This window comes from Oryctolagus cuniculus, chromosome 14, assembly GCF_051225735.1.
Source record: "Oryctolagus cuniculus isolate XC-2025 breed Fujian yellow rabbit chromosome 14, ASM5122573v1, whole genome shotgun sequence".
Classification (NCBI taxonomy): Eukaryota; Metazoa; Chordata; class Mammalia; order Lagomorpha; family Leporidae; genus Oryctolagus; species Oryctolagus cuniculus.
In genome coordinates, this window is record NC_142880.1 from 93548894 (window position 1) to 93575057 (window position 26164).

The 26164-nt window shown below is 57.2% G+C and overlaps 1 protein-coding gene across 1 annotated transcript in view; it reads right to left on the reverse strand.

Annotated features, from left to right (window-relative positions):
• Positions 1-22476, reverse strand: part of UBE2QL1 (ubiquitin conjugating enzyme E2 QL1) — a 37553-nt gene extending 15077 nt beyond the window's left edge. The window contains exon 1 of the mRNA XM_008248835.4: positions 21207-22476. Coding sequence (XP_008247057.4) covers positions 21207-21992 — 786 coding nt within the window. The 5' untranslated portion in view covers positions 21993-22476. The remainder of the gene's footprint in view (positions 1-21206) is intronic.
• Between the last annotated feature and the right edge of the window lie 3688 nt (positions 22477-26164).

A 26164-nucleotide genomic window follows, 5' to 3' on the forward strand; every position in this document is an offset into this window, starting at 1 on the left:
GCTGCCCTGGGAGGGCCCAAGAGCCTCCAGCCAGAAACCAACCCTGCTGGTCTCCACCAGAATGACCCAGAAGTGGACGCCCCTCAGCCAAACCGTCAGATGAGACAGCAGCCCCAGCCCAGGGTTCAAGTGCAGCGTCACGACAGACCCAGAGCCCGAGGTTCCCAGCCAGGTGTGCTCAGCCTCCCAACTACGGAAGCTGTGAGATGGGAGGTGTCGGTTGATCTATTTATTTATTTTTAATTTTTACTTTACAGAGTTAGACAGTGAGAGAGAGAGAGACAGAAAGAAAGGTCTTCCTTCCATTGGTTTACTCCCCAAATGACTGCTACGGCCGGTGCTGTGCCTATCTGAAGGCAGGAGCCAGGTGCTTCTCCTGGTCTCCCATGCGGGTGCAGGGGCCCAAGCACTTGGGCCATCCTCCACTGCACTCCCAGGCCACAGCAGAGAGCTGGACTGGAAGAGGGGCAACCGGGACCAGAACCTGGCACCCACAAGGGATGCCGGTGCCACAGGCGGAAGATTAACCAAGCGAGCCATGGCGCTGGCCCAATGTCGGCTGATTTAGGTCACTGCATTTGGGGGCAGTTTGTCATGCAGTGCTGGGAAACCAATACAGAGGCCCCGGAAGCAGCTGGACAGAGAATGTTCCTAAAGCTAAGAAAGTAAAGGAACCACCCAGCAACAAATGGGAAAGGAACGAAATAAACTCCAGAGGCAACCCCTCCCCAAACCACATCAGAAACCCACCTGCTAGCCCTCAGTGAGGCAAACCCGCAAGTGAGAAGGATTCAGGGGGCTTGGCAGGCTTCTAAAGAGTTAGTGGGGGCCGGCGCTGTGGCGCAGTGGTTAAAGCCCTGGCCTGAAGCACTGGCATCCCATATGGGCGCTGGTTCTAGTCCTGGCTGCTCCTCTTCCAATCCAGCTCTCTGCTATGGCCTGGGAAAGCAGTAGAAGATGGCCCAAGCGCTTGGGCCCCTGCACCCATGTGGGAGACCCGGAAGAAGCTCCTGGCTCCTGGTTTCAGATCAGTGCAGCTCCGGCCGTTCCTGCCAACTGGGGAGTGAACCACTGGATGGAAGACCTCTCTCTCTGTCTCTACCTCTCTGTAATTCTATCTTTCAAATAAATAAAATAAATCTTTTTTGAAAAAAAAAAAAAAGAGTTAGTGGACCTGAAAGCAGTGTACTTGTAGAGAAAGTCGCATGCACTTTGGGCTATGACACAGAGCAAGATCCTGCTACTGGACAAAGTTGCTGACACCTGGGTCAGTGTGTATGGGTGTGTGTGTGCGCACGCATGTGCACGCATGCACTCACATGTCCAGGGAGGCAGCCCTTACCTCTGGCGATGGACCGTGGAGCTGGTCCTGTCTGCCTCGTACCTTCTGGTACTGCATATGTGCTGTGCAACAGGCGTGCCCCATGAGCAGAGAAGACTTGAGGGTGTTGGAAGGGGGACAGCCTCGCACAGGGCAGTTTGCACATGATCACACCCATGATGCTTTTCCCTGCTTGTTCACGAAACACCAAGGCACAGGCGGTGCCTGGCAGGGGTCATGGGACAGCAAAAATCACAGCCATGTCAAGAAGGGATCGACTCACCGCCGGCGTGGACGGGAAGGGACACACACCCAGCACTGCCCTCTGGGAAGCACAGGTCCTCTGGGCCTTCATTCCCAGGTCGAAGTCATAGAGACAGCTGTGACTCTTTGCAGGAGTTCTGTGCTTGGCACTGGCCCACGCACACAGGACTTCCTTGTGATGCCTGCACACGCGGCTCAGTCACCCTGCTCTTGGTCTTTAATCTCCCCAGACCAGGACAGTGTCCTGAGTGTGTCCTAAAACACCTCTTATGTCCACCCTCCTCGGAGAAGGACATCTGATTCCAACCTGACACTGCTTGTGAACTTGAACCGAAACAGAGCAATCCACGTCTCTAACAAATTGCTACTAGCGTAGGGGCAGATCAAAGTCAGCAGGCACAGAAAATCCATTTGTATTACTTCTCATTTAATTTGCTTGTGTGTGTGTGTGTGTGTGTGTGTGTGTTCAGTGCATGTGGAGGGAGATAAAAAGCCTAGAGATCATTTCAAGCGTGATATTGTAAAAGCTGGGGACGTCATTCTGCGATGAAAACATAACCATCTAAGGGTATAAAAATTCACCTGAATACTTAAACACGCATTTTCACTGCACATGAACCCTGGCATTAGACAGACAGGAAGGATGCCGCCCTAATGATAATTCCACGTTTGTGGAGTGCACAGAAAATCCCTGTGCTCCGGGAACCAGCCGTGGCCACCGAGAGCGGAGACGAGGCTTTGTGCCTCTGGCCCAGCTGCGCACCCCTCCACACAGAAATCACGTGACAGGACGTGGCAGCCATGGCGATGGCACCACAGGCTGCCACCCTCTGTGGACCCTGGGAGTTGAAGACCCAAGCCCCAGCATGACAGAAAGGGACTGCGTTTTTGTAGATGGGGTCTTTATAGAAGTGACTACGTGCACAGGGGGTCCTTAGGGCCCTAACCTACCGTGACTGGTGCTCCAGTTGGAAAGGGAACCAGGACACAGACACACAGCCAGAAGGCCCTGTGGAGGCACAGGGAGAAGACGGTATCTGCAGGCCAGGGAGAGAGGCCTCTTGGGCAGTGAACTCTGCCCACACCTTGAGCTTGAACTTCAGCCTCCAGAATGGAGATAAGATTTCTGTGCACTGTGTTCGCGAGCCCTCCGCTAATTACACAGGCTCCAATAACAGAGTCACAGCTGAATTGAAAAGGGGACAGGAGGGGAGGGGTGGGGAGGGGAGGGGAGAGGATGGGAGGGGAGGAGAGGATAGGGGACAGGAGGGGAGGGGTGGGGAGGGGAGGGGAGAGGAGGGGAGAGGAGGGGTGGGGACAGAAAAAGAGGGAGGGGGGAGGCAGAGGAGGAGGAAGCCACACAGTAGCATCTCAGATCAGCAAGGGACCGCGGACATGAAACCAAAGGTGTCTTCAGGGAAGTTCTTTAAGTAACAACACCCTCCACACCACACTGCTCCCCGGAGGGCCACCAGAACCCGCGGCTGAGGGCACTGCTGGCCTGCGGGCTCCAGATGCGGCCTGCACCCACCACCCACCTGCTGTGTTTTCAGACAAACAGTGTGACGACACTTCAAGGGCACACGGCTGAAACCAAACCCCCATAAAACCAAACACCACGGCTGCTAAATCTGACGTTCAGAGGGAAACAGAAGCTTCCACCCACCGGGACCGCACACGGTGTGGGGGCGGACTTGCTGTGTGCGCGTGTCAACCCCAAGACGCCTTTGCACTGGTGTCTCTTCGTTGCTAAAAATGTCCATTTTCTGAGGCTGTAATTACGACGTACTCAACACCTTTCATCTGCCCTTGATGATTCGCGATCTCACCGGGCGTGGAGGGCACGGCCTTGGCTTCACTCCACTGTGAAGGGCTGGGCCCGCACTCACCTGCCGGGAGCCATACTGCCCTTCTCCTACCGCGGGGACACCTGGCACAGCTCCCCGAGGAAGTGCAGGTGCCCCCACACAGCCGGAAGCAGGGCGCTCCAGGGGCTGGAAGGGACAGCTGGCTCGGCTGGAGTGGGGACGGGGGGGTGTGGGAATGGGCCTGGGTGGATGGGTGGATGCTCCCACACGACACCTGTGTGTGGCTGAAGTGGGGAGTAAGCAGCTCCCACGTGCTGAGTGCTGAGCTAAGTCCTCCCACACAGGACCTTGGGCCTCCCCGGGGCTGGAGGTGCACTGTTGTTCAGCTAAGACATCGTGGGTGGCACCGCCAGAGGCCCAAGCCAGCTGTGCAAGCTCCCTGCCCACACGCCGCTCTGCACCGTTCAGGGGCCAGGGTGCGCAGGAAGGGGCAGGAGGGCAGGGGAGGGGCACCGTGGGCCATCACCGAGAGCCCGGCACACAGCCGCTGTGCTGCCACGGGGCAGGGCAGCCGCAGGCACTGGGCGGCGGGGCCCGAGCTAGCAGCTCGGTGAGAATTCTGCTCTCGAGCCTTGGCTGGCTTTCTGTTCATTGTGTCATCACCACCCAGTTTCCTCACTCAGCTCTGAAATTGCAAGGTGAGCACTCATTAAGAGTCTGGGAAAACAGCAGAGGTCACGGCTCCTCACCCCGCATGGGACAGATGTCCCTCACAGCCACAAAGGCCATGCTTGCAAGCTTCAAGTGTCTGGAGCTGCAGCAGCTGCTCCCCCAGGTCCAGATGAATCTGTCTCGGACCAGTATTCAGGTGTTCAGACTCCTCGGGGGTGCCCTGAGGCATGCTGGGAACCCCCAGTGGTGCTCAATGCCAAGGCCACCGGCCCTCCCCACCACCTACATGCACCTTCCGGCCGTGACGTCCCAGTGTGGGGCTCACGAGGCGGAGCTGGCAGCCCAAGCAGTCGCCTCGATTCCTCTCTGCCCCGCCCTGTCGTCCGAGTCCCCTGCTAGCTGGGAGACAGGGCCAGGCTACAGCAGGAGGGGTGTGTGACCCCACTGCTGGCCCTGACTGGGAGCCACCTCCCGCTCCTGCTCCTTCAGCGACAGCATCCTGCCACCCTGAATCTGGAATTTGGTCTGAAGTGGGATTACAGATCTTCCATGGCGTCGGCTACCGCAGAGTTTGAAGACTACTGTACTGGGAGGAGAAAGTACCAATGTCCTCACAGCTCAACAGGTGCCGCAGGCCTGGCACACAGCACCCTGGGTCGCCATGCCTGCCTTTCCTACTCTGCTCAACTACGTGTTTTCAAAAGCAGCCTTAGAATACTCTGGATCAAAAATTCCGTATAAACTCAGAGCACAAATACTAAGCCGAAGTGGGCTTTGGAAGATTTTCGGATCAAAGCCTGGGTCCTGGTGCCCAGTGCTCATGGCCACACAGTCATCCACTGACCCTCGAAGAGCAGAAGCCGCCAGGGCACTGCCCATGGAGGCCATGTTCTGAGGAAACCCACCCACCATCTTCTGGCTTCCAGCCGCTGTCCCCCGAACGTGTGGTCTGCCCCAGACTGTCTTCTGTATTGAAATCCAGTGTGTTCTCAAGGTTTGCATGATGTGACTTTTAGAACCTTCTGGAATATTTAGAAATGTTTTCTAAAACACTGGCAATCTGTAAATATTGGAAATAGTAACTAAATGAGACTGAAGAGAGATGAAGAGAATGAAACTCGGTGCATGAGAAAACATGAAAAGGGAAGGGGAACGTTCAATAGCACAGCGGTGAGTGATCCGGATGTGACGGATGCAGCTGACGGGCTGGCCTGACCCAGGGTCTGACCTTGAAGAACTCGAAGGCTCCCATCCTCTTGTCATTCACCCAGCGGGGCTCCACTTGGAGCAGGCATCAACATCAGTGCATTACGTTCTTTTTTTTTTTTTTTTTTAAGATTTATTTAGTTATTTGAAAGAGTTACACACAGAGAGAAGGAGAAGCAGAGAGAGAGAGAGAGAGAGAGAGAGAGAGGTCTTCCATTCACTGGTTCACTCCTCCAATTGGCCACACAACGGCCGGAGCTGGGCTGATCTGAAGCCAGGAGCCAAGAGCTCCTTCTGGGTCTCCCACATGGGTGCAGGGGCCCAAGGACTTGGGCCATCTTCTACTGCTTTCCCAGGCCATAGCAGAGAGCTGGATCGGAAGTGGAGCAGCCAGGACTAGAATCTGTGCCCATATGGGATGCCGGCACTACAGGCAGCGGCTTTACCGGCTTTGCCACAGCGCCGGCTGCTGCTAATTACTTTCAGTTGAGAACAAACACAAGACTCAAGAGCCTTTCATGGTGGGTTCAGGAGCTGGGAATGCTGGAATAGCCGTGCCGCACAGATCTTAACATCACCCTCAACCTATGGGCAGCTTCGTTCAATGCTAAGGGAGGAGTCTCTGTTGAGACCCCCGGGAATTCTGCACGCTCAGCGAGTCTTTCACGGCCGAGTCCTCTCAGAGGTTCACTGGGTCCCACACCGCACTGTCTTCTAACTGGTCGCCTCGCTAAGGCCGAGCTTCGGCAGTTCCTGCTGGTTGATGCCTCAACGTGAGACGGCGCAGAGGGAAGACGATCCCCCGAAACTCACACCAGGCAGAAAGGAGAGCAAGCCAGGCCCCTGGGAGCTACCCGAGACGTAGTCACTTGGTCACCAGAAAACATGCTGCTTGCCTGGCCCCTCCCGACTGCCAAGCCTTCCGGAGGGCCACGTGTGCTTTCTAAGCCGCAAAGCTGAACTCAGACTCGGGGGTTACGGGGCCTCTTCTGCTCCGCCCCCACCTGCTGGCCAAGTCCGCACTCCTTTGAGACCAGATCCACGGGTTTGGCAAGCCGGTCAGCTGCATCCTTCACACACCACCTCCCACAACTGGGTTTTAGGTCCTGGAGTGTGGGTGTCTGTCCCAGTTGGGAGCTGACCAAGACCCGGTTCTGAAGTCCCTGAGCACCTCCTGGCCACAGAGTTGGTGTGGCTCGTCTGACAGCCTGGAAGGGTTAGACCACGTTACCCCTGCTTCTGCGTGCCCAGCCTCCTGGCCCCCAGCAGTAATAAAGCCCAGTTCTAGTGGCCATGAAACCAGTAGCTTTCCCCTTTGAACACAGCTTGGGAGAGCTGGGGGTTGGGCAGCCCCATGGCTGACATGGATGGGGCACCTGGTGGAGCCGGGCAGCCGTGCGTGGCACAGAGTCCTCGTCCCCAAGGTGTGTTGTGGTCAGGGGTCAAGGTGGGGAGGAGGACCTTCAAGATCTGTCTTAGGATGAGCCAGTGAAGGTTCTCAGCAAAGAGCTTGGATGACAGCAAACAACGTATTTGACACAGCGGAAAGGGACAAACGTGACGATGAGACAGTCGAGCTGCTGGGTGTGACCATGTCTACTGGCCAACCGAGAGGCCAAAACCAGTAGTAGCTATGGCAACAGCACTCCGGCCGCATCAGCTGATGTAGAGTTTGTGGTAGGCTCTATTTGCACATGAAAGATACTGTCCCCTCTTAGAAGGGTGCGTGGGCAGGCTGAGCAGCGCTGGGGATGAGAGGGTGCCCCGTGCCCGCAGGAACCTCGGCTGAGGGAGCTGCAGTGTGGCCACACGTTGGAGAACCGGGCTGAGTCAGTGTCCTCCAACTCCTGTCCTGTGAGACGGATGGCTGCACCTGCCTGGCCAGCAAGCTGGGGGCAATGCTCGAGTCAGGGTCAACGTCCCCAGTGCGGGAGCCTAACCCGAGACTTGGGCCAGCCTGCAGGGCCCCAGCTCCCAGGGGCAGTGAGGCAGGCCTGGCTATCTCATTGCAATGAGCCTCGGCCTGCCACTGTAGCGTCTAGAACCTCACGGGCATTTCTGAGGGAAGTCCACAATTCCAGGAGTTCCCTTGCATTCCACTCCAGAAAGCATGCTTTCTAAAAGTACCAGAATGGTAAAACGGAACTGTTGGCAGCGACAGTCCTTCAACTGTACCGTGGCAACTCATATGTGTTCCGTGTGACCTGTGGTGATTCCCGGAATCCACAACTTTTTACAGATTTTTAACTATGATGTAGGGGGCCAGTGTTGTGGTGTGGTGGGTACAGCCATGGCCTGTGATGCCGGCATCCCACGTGGGTGCCGGTTCAAGTCCTGGCTGCTGCACTTCCAATCTAGCTCTATGCTAATGTACCAGGAAAGCAGTGGAAGATGGTCCAAGTCCTTGGGCTCCTGCACCCACGTGGGAGACCTGGAAGATGCTTCTGGCTCCTGGCTTTGGATCAGCCCAGCCCCGGCTGTTGCACTTATCTGGGGAGTGAACCAGCGATGGAATCTCTCTCTCTCTGCCCCCTCTCCCTCTCTCCAACTCTTTCAAATAAATAAATCTTTAAAAAATTGATGTATGAGTTGGTTTTAACCTTGAAACAAATGGTAGTGAAAACGTATTCAAGTGGATGTCGTATTCTGTGAAGAAGAAATTACAACAGCCGGCGCCGCGGCTCTCTAGGCTAATCCTCCGCCTAGCGGCGCCGACACACCGGGTTCTAGTCCCGGTTGGGGTGCCGGATTCTGTTCTGGTTGCCCCTCTTCCAGGCCAGCTCTCTGCTGTGGCCCGGGAGTGCAGTGGAGGATGGCCCAGGTGCTTGGGCCCTGCACCCCATGGGAGACCAGGATAAGCACCTGGCTCCTGGCTCCTGCCATCGGATCAGCGCGGTGCGCCGGCCGCAGCGCACCGGCCGCGGCGGCCATTGGAGGGTGAACCAACGGCAAAAGGAAGACCTTTCTCTCTGTCTCTCTCTCTCACTGTCCACTCTGCCTGTCAAAAAAAAAAAAAAAAAAAGAAAAGAAATTACAACAACGTTTAACAGATAACAAGGATATTTGGCATGAATTTACAGATGACAGAGGTAAATGTTTGAAGTAACAACAGTGTGTTACGTAGTTTTCTACGTTAAACCAGCAAAGGAAATCAAGCTACTTTCAAGATGGCCTGAATAAAACGGGATTAAGAGACCAATGCTGAGAAAGTGGAGCATCCACAATCCATCTGTGGTAGGATGCTTTTTTTCTTTTTTTTTTTTGACAGGCAGAGTGGACAGTGAGAGAGAGAGACAGAGAGAAAGGTCTTCCTTTGCTGTTAGTTCACCCTCCAATGGCCGCCGCGGCCGGCGCACTGTGGCTGGCACACCGCGCTGATCCGAAGCCAGGAGCCAGGTGCTTCTCCTGGTCTCCCATGGGGTGCAGGGCCCAAGCACCTGGGCCATCCTCCACTGCACTCCCAGGCCACAGCATAGAGCTGGCCTGGAAGAGGGGCAACCGGGACAGAATCTGGCGCCCCGACCAGGACTAGAACCCAGGGTGCCGGCGCCGCAAGGCGGAGGATTAGCCTAGTGAGCTACGGCGCTGGCCTGGTAGGATTCTAACATGATCATGGTAGTTATCAGAAGCCGACTCCTGATGATGCACACTGAGGGGACGATGGAAACCCAGCAGAGGCATCCCAGGCTCCGCGGAGAGACGCAGCAACGTTGAGCGGGTTAAAAGGAGGCCATCCTAGCTTTCTTGTGAATATCTAAGATTACGGAGAAACTGGAGTCAGCCGGATGTGATTATGGCCCTGGAATACTAATAGACACACAGAGCGCTTTGCTCTTTGTTGACTGTAAGCGTAATGTTGGGGGGTTGGGTCATACTCCCTTATAGCTATTTCTTTTTTTAAATAAATGAAATATTTTTAAAATATTTATTTAAGAGGCAGAGTTACAGTCAGAGAGAGAGAGTCTTCCATCCACTGGTTCACTCCCCAAATGGCCACAATGGCCAGAGCTGGGCTGATCAGAAGCCAGGAGCCAGGAGCTTCATCTGGGTCTCTCACACGGATGCAGGGGTCCAAGCACTGAGGCCATCTTCTACTGCTTTCCCAGGCCATTAGCAAGGAGCTGGCTTGTAACAGGAGCAGCCAGGACTCGAATTGGCACCCACGTGGGATGTCGGCACTGCAGGAGGACTTACATGGTTATTTCAATAACGTTCCACTTCTTTAAAGGAAGGACTAGCTGTCGCAGCTCCTCCGTGCAAGGAAGCTGCGCATGCCACTTCCTTTGTGCATGACGCTTCACCTGTGCGGTGGGGCCTGTGCTCCTCGTGTTCAGCTGAGGCACCAGCAGGGAGCCACGCTCGGGGGGAGGAACAGGACAGGAGCCCTGCTTCTGCCTCCAGCCCCACGCACTCCCCATCAGACACACGGCAGAACCGAGACCCCACTGGGCTCCTAGAGCTTATTCCCAGAGGGTCTGGCCGTGAGCGCAGAATAAGCTTTAAGATCTTTCCCAAGACACCCGCCAACATTCTGAGCCATGCGCCACCTGCTGTCCCAACCTAGGACCCACGCACCTGCAGGAGACCGTAAATTTGGATTGGAAAAAAGTCTTTATTGTCACTCACCTCCAACTGCAGTTTAGCACTTCCTTTAAGTGTGACTGAGAGTCAACAAACGGCAGTTTTAATAGTGCCTGGGCTTCGTCTCCAGTAGGAATCCAGATTTTAGGAAGTCACATCCTAGCGGCAGACATTCTGAAATGGCACTGCTGCTCATTACTGCCAGGTCAGGGGAGTTGTTAGCCTTGATCCTAGATCTCGACATTTAGTGTGTTAATGAGGTGTTTTTATGATCACATTTCTTTTTGTCACATTTTAAGAAATGTGATAACTGAACTTGTCTAATTGCTTTCCTTTGGAGTCCTGTGCATTGTATTTTGTGCATTAAAAGCACTGCTCTGAAGAGGTTGTCCACAGGTGTCCCAGGTCCCAGGAGGGTGGCCGGATGGGGGTCAGACAGAGCAGGAAGGGGCTCCTGGGGCTCCCACTGCTCTTTGATCTTCCAAGAATAACTACAGTTCTCCATCTCTCTAACTTATGAAAAGGCAGATGCCAGAATCCCCCTTTAAATAAAATTACTAATAAACTCATCACCCTAATTCGATTCAGCAGAGTTCAAACTCACTTTTTATTGGATTAGTTTTATTTATGAATCATGATAATGTCTTTTAAGCTTTATCTAATTTCACTGGTTGATCCTCAATGGTTAGAGTAACAACCTCCCAGGCATTCTCTAAGATTCAGACGTTTCACAACGTGCATTGGAAGTGCTCAGAGGTGCTCAGGCGGCAGGTCCCGAGGGGCAGGCTCACAGATGCCACTCTGGGCAGCGAGCCTGAGCTGGCTTTAGGCATTGCTGGAATCACAGGAGGGCGTCCTCCCTGGAAGACCCTGCCCTGCCACTGTGGGCGCGGCTCCTGGCTGCACACTCAACCTGGGGGTGGAGGGTGAGGAGGGGCGGGGCAGGTGCACACCTGAGCTACAGGGAAGGCTTTGAGGAAGAAGGTCCTCCCTGCAAACCCTGAGGTTAAAGACCTGGGCACTCACTGAGTGTTCTCATGACTCTCAAGGACCGGCGCCGCGGCTCACTAGGCTAATCCTCCGCCTAGCGGCGCCGGCACACCAGGTTCTAGTCCCGGTCGGGGCGCCGGATTCTGTCCCGGTTGCCCCTCTTCCAGGCCAGCTCTCTGCTGTGGCCAGGGAGTGCAGTGGAGGATGGCCCAAGTGCTTGGGCCCTGCACCCCATGGGAGACCAGGAGAAGCACCTGGCTCCTGCGTTTGGATCAGCATGGTGCGCCGGCCGCAGCGCACCAGCCGTGGCGGCCATTGGAGGGTGAACTAACAGCAAAGGAAGACCTTTCTCTCTGTCTCTCTCTCTCACTATCCACTCTGCCTGTCCAAAACAAACAAACAAACAAACAAACCCTGGGGACTCACTGAGTGTTCTGAGTGTTCTCATGACTCTCAAAAGGTAACAGTTTACAGGCTTGCCATATCCAGCTACTTCCGATTACACGAAGCTTGCAACAAATTCGACTCTGGTTAGGTTTCTCCTGTGGTATCCTACTCTTTCCTCCCTGGGAAGCAGAGTTGAGTAGGGCATGCATCCATCACAGAGGACCCCAGCACAGAAGAACCCTTGTGGCGATGATATCCATTTAGCACAATTACAGCTCATTCCTGACGGGCAGCTCTTGGGGAGCAGCGAGGGCCCCAGCCTGACTTCAAACGCCGCCCCTGTGTGTGAGTACGGGTAGGTCCAGCATCACTGGACATCCACGTTAAACCAGTACTAGCAGCCACCTTTCCCTGTAACAAGAAAATAACGAACCCCATACTCCATACCCTAATATTTGGAAATGTCCGATTTTCCAGATCAAAAATCGGGAGGCTTCCTTACAATGTCTTTCCGGAAAAGTTCCCTTCAATTCCCAAGCAAGCTGGTCCTTGAGGAAACAGTATTGCCTTATCTCCTTCATCAAAGGACTCGATAAAAAAAAAAAAAAAAAAACAAAACCTCAGCAATGCTTGCCAAATATTGTGATGGAGAACTAGTATTTATTTTCCAGAAATTATTTTTAAAGTAGTAATTTCTTCAATCTGAGTGATTCTACCAATGTAATAATTATGCTCAACAAGCATTTATCTCTCGAGTTATTTTCAGAATCTTTAAAATGCTTTTCCCTTTTGTGTATGGGAGAAAAAAAAACAGCAATAATTATCCCTCCCCTACAGTCTGAAAGAATTAAAACCTCCTTTCCTTTACTCGACAGACACAATGAGCCGGTGCTGAGTTTGGACCGAGACATTTGCCCAGCTTGGCTGAGCACGGAGCACCACATTAGGCTTGATGGATGTGGACGTCTCTCCAGGTGCCTGAATGCCTACTGTGGCCACCAAGATGCTCCTGACACCCAGGGGTACCTGCAGGGAACAACCAGGCTGCACCACACTTGGTTAGGGGATGGGGTTGGCGGGGAGGGGCTTCTACTTGCCAGCGAGACAGCTCCCTGGACCTGGGGGCCCTGGCACTGGACTGCTTGGCAGTGCTCAGGCGGGCTTCTCGCTACTCGTGTGTCTCTGGCATGTGTTTCGACCTCAGTGAGCTTGTTTCCTTTCCTGAGAAATGGGGGTAATGGCAGCACCCACCTCCCAGGCTCCTGCAAGGATGGAATCAGCTGATGGGCGCGAAGCTTGCAGCCCAGCTGCTGGCCCACAGTAAGCATCAGATCCACGCCTCCAACTCTCACGCGGCACTGATGGAAGGGGCAAGGCAAACGGGAGTGGCGTCTGCTCAGATAAACCCATCTTGTGTCTGGTGCAGAGAAGGGGCTATGGTGTTGTTAACACGTAAATGCAGGCTGGCAGGATATGCGCAGAAGGAGGGCTTCCAGGAGGAAGTGGCTGACCCAGCTACAGGGGCAGGAGAGGGCCACTTGCAGAGGGCTTGGGAGTCCTGGCAGGGCTCTGATTGATGGCCAGGCCTCCCAGCCCTGGGGAGCAGGAGCGGGAGGGCCTTCCAGGCAGGGCTGCTGGGAGAGGAGCTGTGCAGGGGTCCTGGCAGATGGAGGGGTGTCATGGGTGGGCTGTGCTGGGGTACACAGCCCTGCTCTGTACGGCTCACGGTCAGGAGTGTGAGAAAGCCAGGTGTGCATTTTAGTGGAACAGCAGGGAAGGGACGGGGGTCTGGGGGAGGGCATTGCTGGAAGCCAGGCAGATGGCCAGCAGAGGGGGAGGTGGCAGCGCCGGGGGGGGGGGGTGTGTGTGCACGGCACAGTCTCTGTGCACACCAGGCGAGGGCCGTGCACGGCACACTCTGTGCACACCAGGCAGGGGACGTGCACAGCACAGTCTCTGTGCACACCAGGCGAGGGCGTGCACGGCAGTCTCTGTGCACACCAGGCGAGGGCGTGCATGGCACAGCCTCGGTGCACACCAGGCAGGGGCATGCACGGCACAGTCTCTGTGCACACCAGGCAAGGGCGTGCACGGCACAGTCTCTGTGCACACCAGGCGAGGGCGTGCACGGCACAGTCTCTGTGCACACCAGGCGAGGGCGTGCACGGCACAGTCTCTGTGCACACCAGGTGAGGGCGTGCACGGCACAGTCTCTGTGCACACCAGGTGAGGACGTGCACGGCACAGTCTCTGTGCACACCAGGCGAGGGCGTGCACGGCACAGTCTCTGTGCACACCAGGCGAGGGCGTGCACGGCACAGTCTCTGTGCACACCAGGCGAGGACGTGCACGGCACAGTCTCTGTGCACACCAGGCGAGGGCGTGCACGGCACAGTCTCTGTGCACACCAGGCGAGGGCGTGCACGGCACAGTCTCTGTGCACACCAGGTGAGGACGTGCACGGCACAGTCTCTGTGCACACCAGGTGAGGACGTGCACGGCACAGTCTCTGTGCACACCAGGCGAGGGCGTGCACGGCACAGTCTCTGTGCACACCAGGCGAGGGCGTGCACGGCACAGTCTCTGTGCACACCAGGCGAGGGCGTGCACGGCACAGTCTCTGTGCACACCAGGTGAGGACGTGCACGGCACAGTCTCTGTGCACACCAGGCGAGGGCGTGCACGGCACAGTCTCTGTGCACACCAGGCGAGGGCGTGCACGGCACAGTCTCTGTGCACACCAGGCGAGGGCGTGCACGGCACAGTCTCTGTGCACACCAGGCGAGGGCGTGCACGGCACAGTCTCTGTGCACACCAGGTGAGGGCGTGCACGGCACAGTCTCGGTGCACACCAGGTGAGGGCGTGCACGGCACAGTCTCTGTGCACACCAGCTCCTCCCCACACCTGGCCCGGCTCTTGTTCAGTCCACCCGCCCTCATCTCCCCGTCTGTTGCCACCTGGCTGCTCCCAAATCGGCTTCCTCCCCCGCCTTCCCACTCCGGGGCCTGGGTCTTCCCGCTCATCCTGTTTCCCTCCGGCCTCAGCTGACCACTGGGCGAGGGACAGGACCCAGAACAGGGAAGCACGGCCACGGGCTTTCTGAGGGGGGCGCTGCTGCACTCGGATCACGGGTGGACCCCACAGGAGGGGCTGGATGAACGGGTGACCGAGCTGTGGGGCAACGCAGGAGCACTGTGCCGTGCAGTCTGGCCCTGGCTTAATGAAGTCCTCCTTCCTGACTCGGTAGGTGGGAAACTGTGGTCACTCTCCCACCATCACGACAGCTTCGTGGTGGGTGCTGGGACACACCTGTCCTCTCACTAACAATGCGACACTGTTCAGAAAAGCACCTGACCATCCCCCATGAGGATGAGTGAAGCCCACCGTGGAGCAGAGGGACCCCACCTCACCCAAGTCTTCTCGGTGCTCGCCCAGGCCTCTGTCAACTGCTGGGGTGACGGACAGCTGAGGAAAGAGCACGTCACCAGGGAGTGACGAGAACGTCACTGCGGAGCTGCCCAGCAGGCAGAGACCAACGAGAGTGGGCTGTGCACTGTCCTACCAGCCGCACCTGCCCACCATGGCTGCCTAGGAAGGTCCTGGGTGGGGTGGGCCCTGGGTCCCTGTGCCGAGCTCAGCGACGGATGGCCCTGTGACAGCCCGGGTGGCCCGGCCCCTTGGCTGAGGCCACTTCCTTTCTCATATGAACAGTGGCCCAGGTGGGAAGGCTGGGTTTCGGGATGGCCTTCTGCACCAAAGACAGCTGGGCTGCAGAGCAAGGTGCACCCAGGGCAGTGGGTGGGGTCAAGGTGGGGGAGGGCCGGCGGTCAGGCTATACCTGCACTGCTGGAGCAGAGGACAAAGGTGCCCTGAGTGGCACAGGGCAGCCCTTCCAACCTGGCTGCCCACTGGAACACCAAGGAGCTTTTCCAATAAGCCCCTGCCAGAGGCGGGCCCTAGGCCGTGAAGTCTGGCTCTCCGCCCACAGGGCCCTGGTGCTGGGATAACTGGCAGGCTCCCCAGGGCACCTAATTAACACTGGGAACCACTGGCACAGGGGACAGGGCTAACACCTGCATCGCCCACCCTCACCACCCCTCCCCTCCACCTGGTCGACGTGTCTAGGGCAGCGAGAGACCTGAGCGTGGCACAGAGAACCACCGTCTAGCTGCTTCCTGGTCTCTCCCCTCACTTCTACATCTGGAGCCAGCTGAGCCTGGCCCCGAGGAAAAGCAGGGAGACTTGGGATTGTAGGGGCCAGGCTTTCCTAGGAACTTCAACTTCCGGGGCACCTGGACACGTCCTATGAAGCAGCAAACCCACACCAGACCTTAAAATGAAAGCAAACCCCTCCATAGACCAGAAAAGTAAACAAAATCCCATTTGCAGCCACATCTTGCAAGCTCAGAGTCTGGGCACTGTCAGCTGGACCATGGGACGCCAGCCCTCACCGGCGAGAGCCGCTGGGCTCCACTGGGGGGCTATTTTTAGGACTCAGAGTCCTGCCTGCTCCTCCCGCCTGTCCTACTTGGTGGAAGGGCAAGTAGCTATTTTTTTCTGGGAGCAGTCAGGCGTATCGATACCTCTGGCTGCAGCGTCATTGCCAGTGCTAATTATCTCTGTGCCCTCCACGCAGCCCTGGGCACAGTGCACGGTGACGTGCGGGAACCCTACCCTGCACCCCATCCCTGGTGAATCGGATGGCTTATGCTGCCTGCTCAGCACTGGCTACGCCCCAGCGTCTCCCAGGTCCCCTCCAATGAGTGGCTGTTTCTCCATTCAAGCTGTAGGTGACCTTTGTCATCCTGTGCCTTCCTCTGTGTGGTTTCGCTTAAGCTGCTCTAAACCCAGCAACCTATAGACCAACAAACTTTGAACTGGTCCATAACTCTGTCTGGGCTTGTCATGGGTTGAACGGGGTCCCTGCCATCTCCCCGTTTCTATGCTGAGCTCCTAAACCTCAGCACCCCAGAGTGTGGCCTTACTTGGAGAAAGGGCCTCCAGGAGGGGACAAGTTTAAATGAGGTCATGGCAGGGGTGGGGGCCCTAATGCTCCATGATGGGTGAGTCTGTAAGAGACTGGGACACAGGGACCACTGGGCAGAGGGACCACTCCAGGAGGACACCTGGAGAGGGCAATGTGCAGAAACCGAGGAGGGAGGCTGCAGGAGCAAGCAAGCCTTCAGACACCTTGAACTTCGCCCTGCAGCTTCCAGAACCACGAGACAGTCCATCCGTGACACGTCACCGCGCAGCCTGCTTTTACAAATGTTGTGTTTTGGCCGGTGCCACGGCTCACTAGGCTAATCCTCTACCTATGGCAGAGAACCCCGGGTTCTAGTCCTGGTTGGGGCGCTGGATTCTGTCCCGGTTGCTCCTCTTCCAGTCTAGCTCTCTGCTGTGGCCCCGGAGTGCAGTGGAGGATGGCCCAAGTGCTTGGGCCCTGCACCCGCATGGGAGACCAGGAGGAAGCACCTGGCTCCTGGCTTTGGATCAGCGCAGCGCCCGCTGTAGTGGCCATTTGGGGGGTGAACCAACGGAAGGAAGACTTTTCTCTCTGTCTCTCTCTCTCTCACTGTCTAATTCTGCCTGTCAAACAAAACAAAACAAAAAACATGTTGTGTTTTACAGTAGGTGAGAAACCCATGGTTTCAGGAGCTGAGAGGGCTTCTCATCTCTGTCACTTCCTGGTGAGACCTAGCAGTCATAAGTCATAATGTCATAAGTCAAATGCTGTTTCTAGGCCTAAGGCTTTGGAAGCTGCTTGGAAGTTGGGCTGGACTGACACCCTTGTGAAAGCATGTGTGTGTGCACACATGATCATGCACACATGTGCTTGTGTACATCTCAGGGATGCCATGGTGTGGACCCCTGAAGCCCGAGAGTGGGTCTTAGTGATGCGTATCATTGACCCAAGCCAAGCTACAGAAAAGCCCACACTTCTGTGTTATACCCAGACTGGCGGTGACATTGGCCAGTTATCTTTTATCAAAGAGATCCCAGGAACCAGCACCACCAGGCAAACATGCTGTCTTTTTTTTTTTTTTTTTGACAGGCAGAGTGGATAGTGAGAGAGAGAGAGACAGAGAGAAAGGTCTTCCTTTGCCGTTGGTTCACCCTCCAATGGCCGCCACGGCTGGCGTGCTGCAGCCGGTGCACCGTGCTGATCCATAGCCAGGAGCCAGATGCTTCTCCTAGTCTCCCATGGGGTGCAGGGCCCAAGTACTTGGGCCATCCTCCACTGCCTTCCTGGGCCACAGCAGAGAGCTGGCCTGGAAGAGGGGCAACCAGGACAGAATCTGGCGCCCTGACTGGGACTAGAACCCGGTGTGCCGGCGCCGCAAGATGGAGGATTAGCCTATTGAGCCGCAGTGCCAGCTAAAACATGCTGTCTTCTACTGCTCACCAAACACGAAGACACGAGCCTGCCGCTGTGTGAGTCTCCTGCTCCTGGCTGCTTCTCTACCCCTTCTGCATAGACACAAGCGATTCTTGTGCAGATCGAGACGAATCCACAGCTGCTGGAAACAGCAGCGTGCCTCGGTGGCCCCAGGCCTGGTGCCCTCATGCCAGCAGGTGTGGCTATCGCGAGGCCTGAAGCTGTGCAGGGTGAGTTCAACCCCACGGCAGGGAGCGGCAGCTTCCTCATCTGTGCAGTGACCGCCGGCCGCAGAGAACCCAGTGAGGCTGCACATCCCGTGTGCACAGCCAGCCCAGCGCTAGGCACAAGCAAACAGGAAATGCTAACTGCTGATGCTGTCAGTACTTCAACGTCATTTTCATGCCTAGCTGGGTGGTGGGCTCTGAGCGGCAGGAGGAGCAGTCTGGTTCCCTGCCCCTGGCGGTGGCCAAGTCATTCAAAGGGGCACACCAAGGCTTTTGGGGACCCTGCTGCTCACAGGGTTGCAGGAACAGGGACTCCACCAGCTACAACCGTCTCGGGCTCCACCCAAGAGCAGAAACTGGTGAGCTCCGAGGTTCTCCATGGCTAGGCCCTGCACGCTAGCACGCCGCTCAGCAAGACTCACAGAGTCTGTTCTCTGTAGTCGCTGGCCAGGGACAGTGCCAGCACAGGGGTTTACTTTGGTTTCAAGAGCAACATCTCACAGCTTTGGAATGCCGAGAGACAGACAGACGCTACACTGGAGCTACAGACTGCATTCACTTGGCTGAATGATAAGACATACAAACCATGATGTGAAACCAGTTAGTTTCTGAAGCACAGAAAATTTCCACTCAATTACAGAGAACCCAAAGGATCACCCAAGTGCCTCTGTTTCAGCAAAAGAGGGTGTAGTAAGAGGCAAATAAGGCAGAGATGTGAGCCACTAGTTCTACATAGACTACAAGAGGCGTCCAGCAGCTCATGGACATGCACATTGTCTATTAATTCCACCCCCCGCCCATTTTTAATCCTCTCTGTATTCGGCAAGAAATCTAAATATTAATTTAAACCAACCACGATTCATAATATAATACGCCAGAGATTCTGGTACCAAGGGCAGATGTTCAGTCTGGTACAAGCCCGAGTAAGGGACCGAATCTGTCCTACCCTGGGACAAACCTAAACTTTATGGGCTGTGCCCAAAGCTGTCACACAGGTTTCTCACGCTATTACACACACAGCTCCGCAAACCGCTCTAGTATGTTCTAAAGCTGTAGACCCACTGCGCCCCCCACTCAGAGCGCCACACCAGCTAGTAAGTGCTTCCCTGTAAGGCAAGAGCCAAACCAGCTCTTCCCAGCTTTGTGGCTCAAGGAGAGGAATCTCAGCGAAGGAATCCCGATAAACAGAGGAGCGGAGCTCCAACACAGCCACTGTTTCCTTCAAAGCAATTATTGGCTTGGTAGCAGTGCCAGTTCTCTTTGAATGTCTAATCAGGCATTTTGATTGCCTGCCCAAAGCATATTACCTTTAACTATGGAAATAATTGGATAAGTGCCGTGTGCACCCTGAACAACAACACAAAAAGGCACGATCACACTCGGGTTACCTGCAACACCACCAGCGCCCTTCCACGCACAGAACCCTAGACCGCGCATGGCTGCCCACTGCTTCAAGTCTTTCACTGCATGTTGAATATTTCATGTGCGTTATGCACGGCTTCCTTTTCGAGAGCTGCATGTTGAAGCCAGCACGGAAAACGCAAAGGGACTGGACCGGTATTTGAACAAGTGCTACTTTTTTTTTTTTTTTTAATTTTCATTTCAGATACTGGGCAGATACTATAATACAATACACAAGGTAGCGGGCAGGGAGTTTCATTAAGATTTTATCAAATCGATAAACGAAGCCCCTGACGTGCACACTCTATGTCACACTCTCAGTTTTGACGACAAAGAAAAGCAGTGTGCAACCCCAGGACCTGTTTGAACAGAAGCACAGGTACACCCGCAGAACTATTAGGATTCATAGCAGTAACGCGAATACAGAGAACACCGCAAGTACTAAGGTGTTTCTCTTTTTAAAAGGAATCTCCTCACTCCTCATTTGAAATCTTTACATTTCTGCACCTTTCACAATAAAGGCTGTGCCCCTCGCACGCCCTGAGTCTCCCCCAAGTGTAAAATGCTATGATTCTGTGGTTCCACAGGCAGGCACAGTGACCCTCCCCAGCCCCCAGCCCCAAACTCATCTTTCCTGTGAAGCAAGAGCCAGTGCCACCCAGTGCTTAGGCAATGACCTAAGAAACAAGCAACCAAGACATTCCACACAACAGCCTCCCTCCTCATTTGCATAAATCCTGGTTAGAAAAGCGACTGAGCCCTCACCCACCCCTCACTGGCACCTTGCGTCGGAGCCAGGGTGCCCCTGCAGGGTCAAGGGCAGAACCGCTGGTGTTCAAGGCTTCAACCTCACACAGAGATGTCTTCCAGGGCTGTTCCACCCACCCAACTCTAACCCAGCAAAGTGCGCTGGGCGGACCGCGGGTGACAAGGCCTCCTCTGCCGGGTTGGGATGCTGTCTGTCTGGAGTCCCGGGGTGCCACCCCCACCACGTCCTGCAGTGTAGGAGACGCCAGCAGGCGGCAGGGAAGAATCAACCCCTTCTGCTCTGCTGGCCCAGGTCATTCAGGGCCTTCTACAGAAAACACTGAAATAAATCTGGAAGATGCCCATAAGTGAGTAACGTTTAACACTGATTAGAACACCAGGGAAGGTGAACACGGCCAAGGCGGTATCCTGGGGGAAGATTTTATAGGGCCCTTGTGGGACCACAGCGTCCATGCATCCATGCCCTGCCCTCACATACTCCCGGTTTCTGTGCCGCCACCTGGTGCAGTAGGCGAGAAGGCTCAGGCGGGGTTTTTAGCTCTGATAAAGGATTTAACTCCCCCGAAGAGGGGAAGATAGGGGCAAAAAGAAACCTGTTAGTCTGGAAGGCAGAGGGAGGAGCGCGCTGAGGGCTAACAGGCACCGCCTTGACAGGGTCTGGCCTTGCCACTGAGACCACACTGTGACCCTCTAGAGAGTTCTCAAGAGCGAGATGTCACCGACAAGGGACAGGTGCGCCTCAGAGGAGAGCGCAGGGCCCCGCGCACAGCGCCCATCTGCAGCCCACCCCGGCCCAGAAGCAGAGCTCAGGGTGCCTGCCAGGGTGGGAGGGATGCGCTGAGTGGCGCCCCTCGGCCCCGAGGCTGGAGGGAAGTCTCCGCCTTCACGGAGACCCCAGGGACGCAAGACAGGCAGTGGAGGCGAGAGGGAGAGGGGCAGAAACCGGGGTGGGGGGGGTGTGGGGGTGGAGAAGAGGGGAGAGGGGGCAGGGCGAGGAGAGAGGGGAGATAGGACGGAAGGAGGCTGGGGAGGAGGCGGAGAGGGAACTGGACCCGGGAAGGGGGCAAGCCGGGGACCCCAGAGGCCGGCAGAGCGAGACGCGCTCGCCTGGGTTCCGGCTGGAGAGGCAGGGAAAGGCCCCGGAGCGGCGGCGCCGGCTCCTCGCGCGCCCGGGGCCCCCTGGGCGGCCCGCCGGCCTTACCTGGCCCTTGACCAGGCTGGCGGCGAACTGGCGCATGACGGCCTCCACGGTGTAGGCGCTGGACCAGCCGCGCGGCGTGAGCAGCTCCATGCAGATGGCGCCGCCGTCCAGCACGTAGCCGTTCTCGAGGCGCGGGCTGAGCACCCGCATGAAGGGCGGCGAGAAGGGGAAGTTGTCGGGGAAGGTGAGGTTGAGCAGGATGAACTCGGTGTTGGTCTCTTTCATGTCCTGCCACAGCACCGAGTCCTTGTCCACCTGGTGCAGCTTCACGTTCCAGTCGAACAGGCTCTCGTCCACCAGCTCCACGGAGATGAAGCGGTCGCTGAGGCGCGCGATGTCCTGCAGCTCCTTCATGAGCCGCCGGCTGCGCACCTGCGTGCAGTGCTGCTGGCGCGCGGCGGGCACCAGGCTGCCGCCCGAGGCCGCCGCCGCCGCCGCCGCCGCCGCCGCCGCGGGGCCCGGCCCCGCCCTGGCGCCCGCCGCGCGCTCCCGGGGGCCCCCGCTGCCCGCCGCGCCCGCCGCGCCCGCCGCGCCCGCCGCCGGCTGCGGGGCCGGCTCCGCCGCGCGCCGGCCCTTGCCGGGCCCGGGGCTCGCGTCGCCCGCGCCCCCCGGCTGCTGCTGCGGCTGCGGTGGGGGCTTGTGCCCGCCGCTTTTGGCGCCCTTGCCCAAGCGCAGCGACGCGCTCTGCTGGCCGCCGCCGCCGCGGTGGTGGTGCGGGTGTTTGGGGTCCTCCGTGTCCCGGTTGTGCAGGCGGATCAGCCCGATTTTGCGGAGCAGCGTGGCCATGTTAGGCGCGGCGCCGGCCGGGGGCTCCCCTCGGCAGGGACGCGGGGCGGCGGCGGCTCAGCGGGGCGCGGCGAGGGCCACCGCCGGCGGCCGTGGCGCAGCGGAGCGGGCAGCACGCGCGCTCGCCGGCTGCAGCGTGGCCGCCGTCCTAGGACGGGGCCCGCTTGGGCTCTGGCCGCCCCGGCAGGACGGGCGCGGAGGAGGCGCGGTGCGGCGCGGCCGGTCCCCGGCCGGTCCCTCGGCGCAGCCCCGGGAGCGCCGCTGTCCGCGGTTCTTTGTGCGCGGCCGCGGCCGAGCCGGCCCCGAGACCGAGCGGCGCGCCGGGGCTCGCAGAGCCGCGCGCAGCGCCCGGAGGCAGCGAGGCGGCGGCGGTGTGGCGCGGGGCGCGTCTGCCGGGCCGTGCGGCTCCGGCGGCTACCGCGGGGCCCGGGCCGCTGCAGCTGCTGACATTGCAGAGGCGGCTGCTCCGTCTGAGCCGAGCGCGGCGCGGAGGGGGCGGCCCTGCCGGCCGGGAGGGGGGGCGCGCGGGGCGGAGCCGCGAGCTGGCCTGCGCCGCGCCGCCCCCGCCGCCCGGCTCCCGCGGCGCCCCGCGCTCGGCCGCTGGGGGGAGACAGCGGCGCGCGCCGGGCCAGCCGGGCGCCGAGGCTGCGGGGGCGCCGCACGCCACGCGGGGCAGAGACCGGGCTGTGCCTGCGGGCACCAGTGGTGGGGCGGGGGCTTGGAGATGCTGGGCCCCTGTGCGCGGCCCGGTCCTGGGCCCGGACCCCACTTAACCTCGTTGGGACAATCCCAGGGGGCTGTTGATTGACTCGTTCGGGGCGCGTTGGGACCCAGCGTACCCGCACGGCAGCGTTTGGCTGCGGGGCCGTCTTGCGGAGGGGGTGCGGGAAGTGAGCCCGCCGCAAGACCTCTCCAGGGCCATGACTGCTCGAAGGCTGAATGCGGTGCCCTTCGCTCGCCGATCGCCCTCGCCAGCCGGGGCTGCGGTCCGCGGACCCCTCCCGGTGACGCACGCCCCCGGGTACCGCCAGCGGAAGGGCAGGGGTCGCCCTCGGCCGGGAGTTCTCATCTCCCACCCCCTCCTCCCTTTACCCGTGCAAACTCTCATATTTTAGTCTGGTGGAATTTCAGGTAAAAAGCCAGGCCCGACCCCAAGGACTGGAAGGAGCCGGGCGCCGCGAGGCTGCGGCGTTCGCGGGGAGCCCCTGGCTGCTGCCCTTTGAGGTTGGCGGTGACGCGCGCGCGCAGGGCGGCCTCTTGTTTCTGGTATCTTTTTATCACTTCCACTTTCCCCGATGATGAGGGATTGACGTTCACATGAGGCCTCGGGGGGCCAGGGGTTGGGTCTGGGGGCGTCGTCCAGCAGGAGAGCGAGTGTGGAAAGAGAAGGAGGTGCCCGCGCACCTGCCTCCTCCCACCCCACCCCGCAGGCTGGCGACGAGGGGCCTGCTGCAGCAGAATGAAGACATGCTTGTCCTGGTCTCTCGTTTGCCCTCGCAGTTCGCTTCTGTCCGCCTGGCTGTGTTTTGTTTTTTCAAGATAGCCAGAAAAGGGAGGTGGCACTGTGTCCTCGTGGGGTCATTTACCTGCAGGGAGCTGTGGGCCTACGAAGGTGGAACGCTGACCTTGAAGGAGGAGGGGCTGGGGTTCGGTGTTTAAATTTTTAACTTCCCAGGTGTTATCCGACCCATTTTATTGGCGAAGAGCCTGGTTCCAGTGAGGCTCGGCCCAGGGCTTCGGTGCTCAGAAGGGAGGCCCAGCTGGGGTCCAGGCCTTCGCTAGGACCCTGTGCCTCTAGGCCAGTGCCGCCAGGCCAGCCTCAGACCCCCAGGTGCAGGGTCAGCCCCCGCCTGCGGGCATTGCTACCTGGGTCTCAGGACCAGCTGACTCTGTGTGCCTCCCAGGGGCTTTTTGTGGCGGCGATGGTGCCCACTCCCCTGAAGCAGGGTGCCACAGACCAGGGTGCCACCGAGACGGCTTGGGAATGGCTTAGCCGAAACCCCAGGCAGCTGCCGCTGGGGCTTTTGTTGGTGATTGCATAACTCACTATCTGATTGTGAGTGTGGTTTTTGAGAGGGAAAAGGCAGTGATTAGTACTGCGGTTGGGACAACAGGTCAACCTGAGATGGTGGTCGCCTCACCTGTCCTTTTTCCACCACACTTAGAGCATTTGGCTCCACTGCTGGCAAAGCTAAAGCCAAATGTTAGTTACAAAGTAGATTCAGGGGCTACCATTTGGCCTAGAGCTAAGATGCCACCTGGGATACCCACGTCCACATAAGAGTGCCTGGGTTTGATTCCCAGTTCTGGCTACTGACTCCAGCTTCCTGCCAATGCAGACCCTGGGAGGCTGTGGAGATGGCGCAAGTAGTGGGGTTTCTGCCACCCAGGTGGGAGACCTGGAGTAGGGTCCCAGCCCCAGCTTCAGCCCGGCCCAGTCACTGAGGAAGTGAGCCAGAGGCTGGGCACTCTCTGTCTCTCTCTGCCCCTCAAATAAGTAAACAAAATTAACATGCAAAGCTTTAAAAAAATTTAGGTTCAATTAGAAACAACCTAAATTGACAACAAGAGGGCAAGGGTTGAGTGAATTATGCCAAATCTACCTGAGAGTGTATTATGCAGCAATAACATTATACTTGTGAATATTCTATAGCCAAGTGGATATATTTATGAGCCACATAATAATTTTAAGTGACCAGGCAAAGTGCAAAATTGTGTCTACACTGTAGGTACAACCAGATGAGACTACAGTGTGTCTATGCTGTAGGTACAACCAGATGAGACTACAGTGTGCCTACGCTGCAGGTACAACCAGATCAGACTACAGTGTGTCTACGCTGCAGGTACAACCAGATCAGACTACAGCGTGTCTAAGCTGTAGGTACAACCAGATGAGACTACAGTGTGCCTACGCTGCAGGTACAACCAGATCAGACTACAGTGTGTCTACGCTGCAGGTACAACCAGATCAGACTACAGCGTGTCTAAGCTGTAGGTACAATCAGATGAGACTACAGTGTGTCTGCACTGTAGGTACAACCAGATGAGACTACAGCGTGTCTATGCTGTAGGTACAACTGGATGAGACTACAGGGTGTCTACGCTGTAGGTACAACCAGATTAGGCCACAGTGTGCCTACGCTGTAGGTACAACCAGATGAGACTACAGTGTGTCTATGCTGTAGGTACAACTAGACGAGACTACTGTGTGTCTGTGCTGTAGATACAACCAGATGAGATTACAGCGTGTCTGCACTGTAGATACAACCAGACGAGACTACAGTGTGTCTACACTGTAGGTACAACCAGATGAGACTACAGCATACATAGGAGAAAGACCGGAAGGTGAGTTGTGAGGGTGCTGGTTGTTGCGTTAGCACAGGTGGATTTTCTCCACTTTCTCACCCTCTGCAGCCCATGGATCCAAACATCGATGCATAATGGGACAGTAAGTTCAGGTGTGGGAGGAGGGACTTGAGTGGTTTATAAACCTGCCCCCGGAAGATTCTAGAATGTCCCCCTCACCAGGAGAATGTAGCGGTCTAGAAGGTGCCTTTTGCTGTTAGGGTCACCCCCTTTTATGTGATATTCAGACATTCTGAAAAGGAGTATATTGTAGTTACAGCAAAAAAAAATAGCTACCAAATTTAAAAAAACATTGTTGAAGATTAAGCGTACAACAGTGGGATAGTTTGAGTGCGTTAGTTAAAGAAAATAATCTAAGGAAATCTTGAGTCTCTGGCTCCTCCTGTATTCTCAGCGATGATGGGGTAAGGTAAGGAAATGGCTGGAGACCCTGAGCCAGCCCAGCCTGAGAGGAGGGAGAGGGACCCAGGTCATCACCCAGGTCATCACCCAGGTCATCACCCAGGTCATCACCGTACCTAACACCTGAGAATGGCGCCGGCAGCCAATAGCTGCCACCTCTCACAGAGGCACAGAACTGGGGTTCCCATTTGTTCTTTGCCTCCCGACCTTTTCCGTTCCCTCTCCCGATCTGCAGTCACCCAGACAGGGACGGCACCACCACTGAGCACCTGCCCCACACTCGTGCGTGATGCTGGCCTCCTCTCTTCCCCAGGGTGTGAAGCTCCGTGGAGACGGAACCACGCTGTCTACCAGGGGAACTCCCTGTGCAGCAGCGAGCCGCGGCTCTGCGATGTCCATTTCAC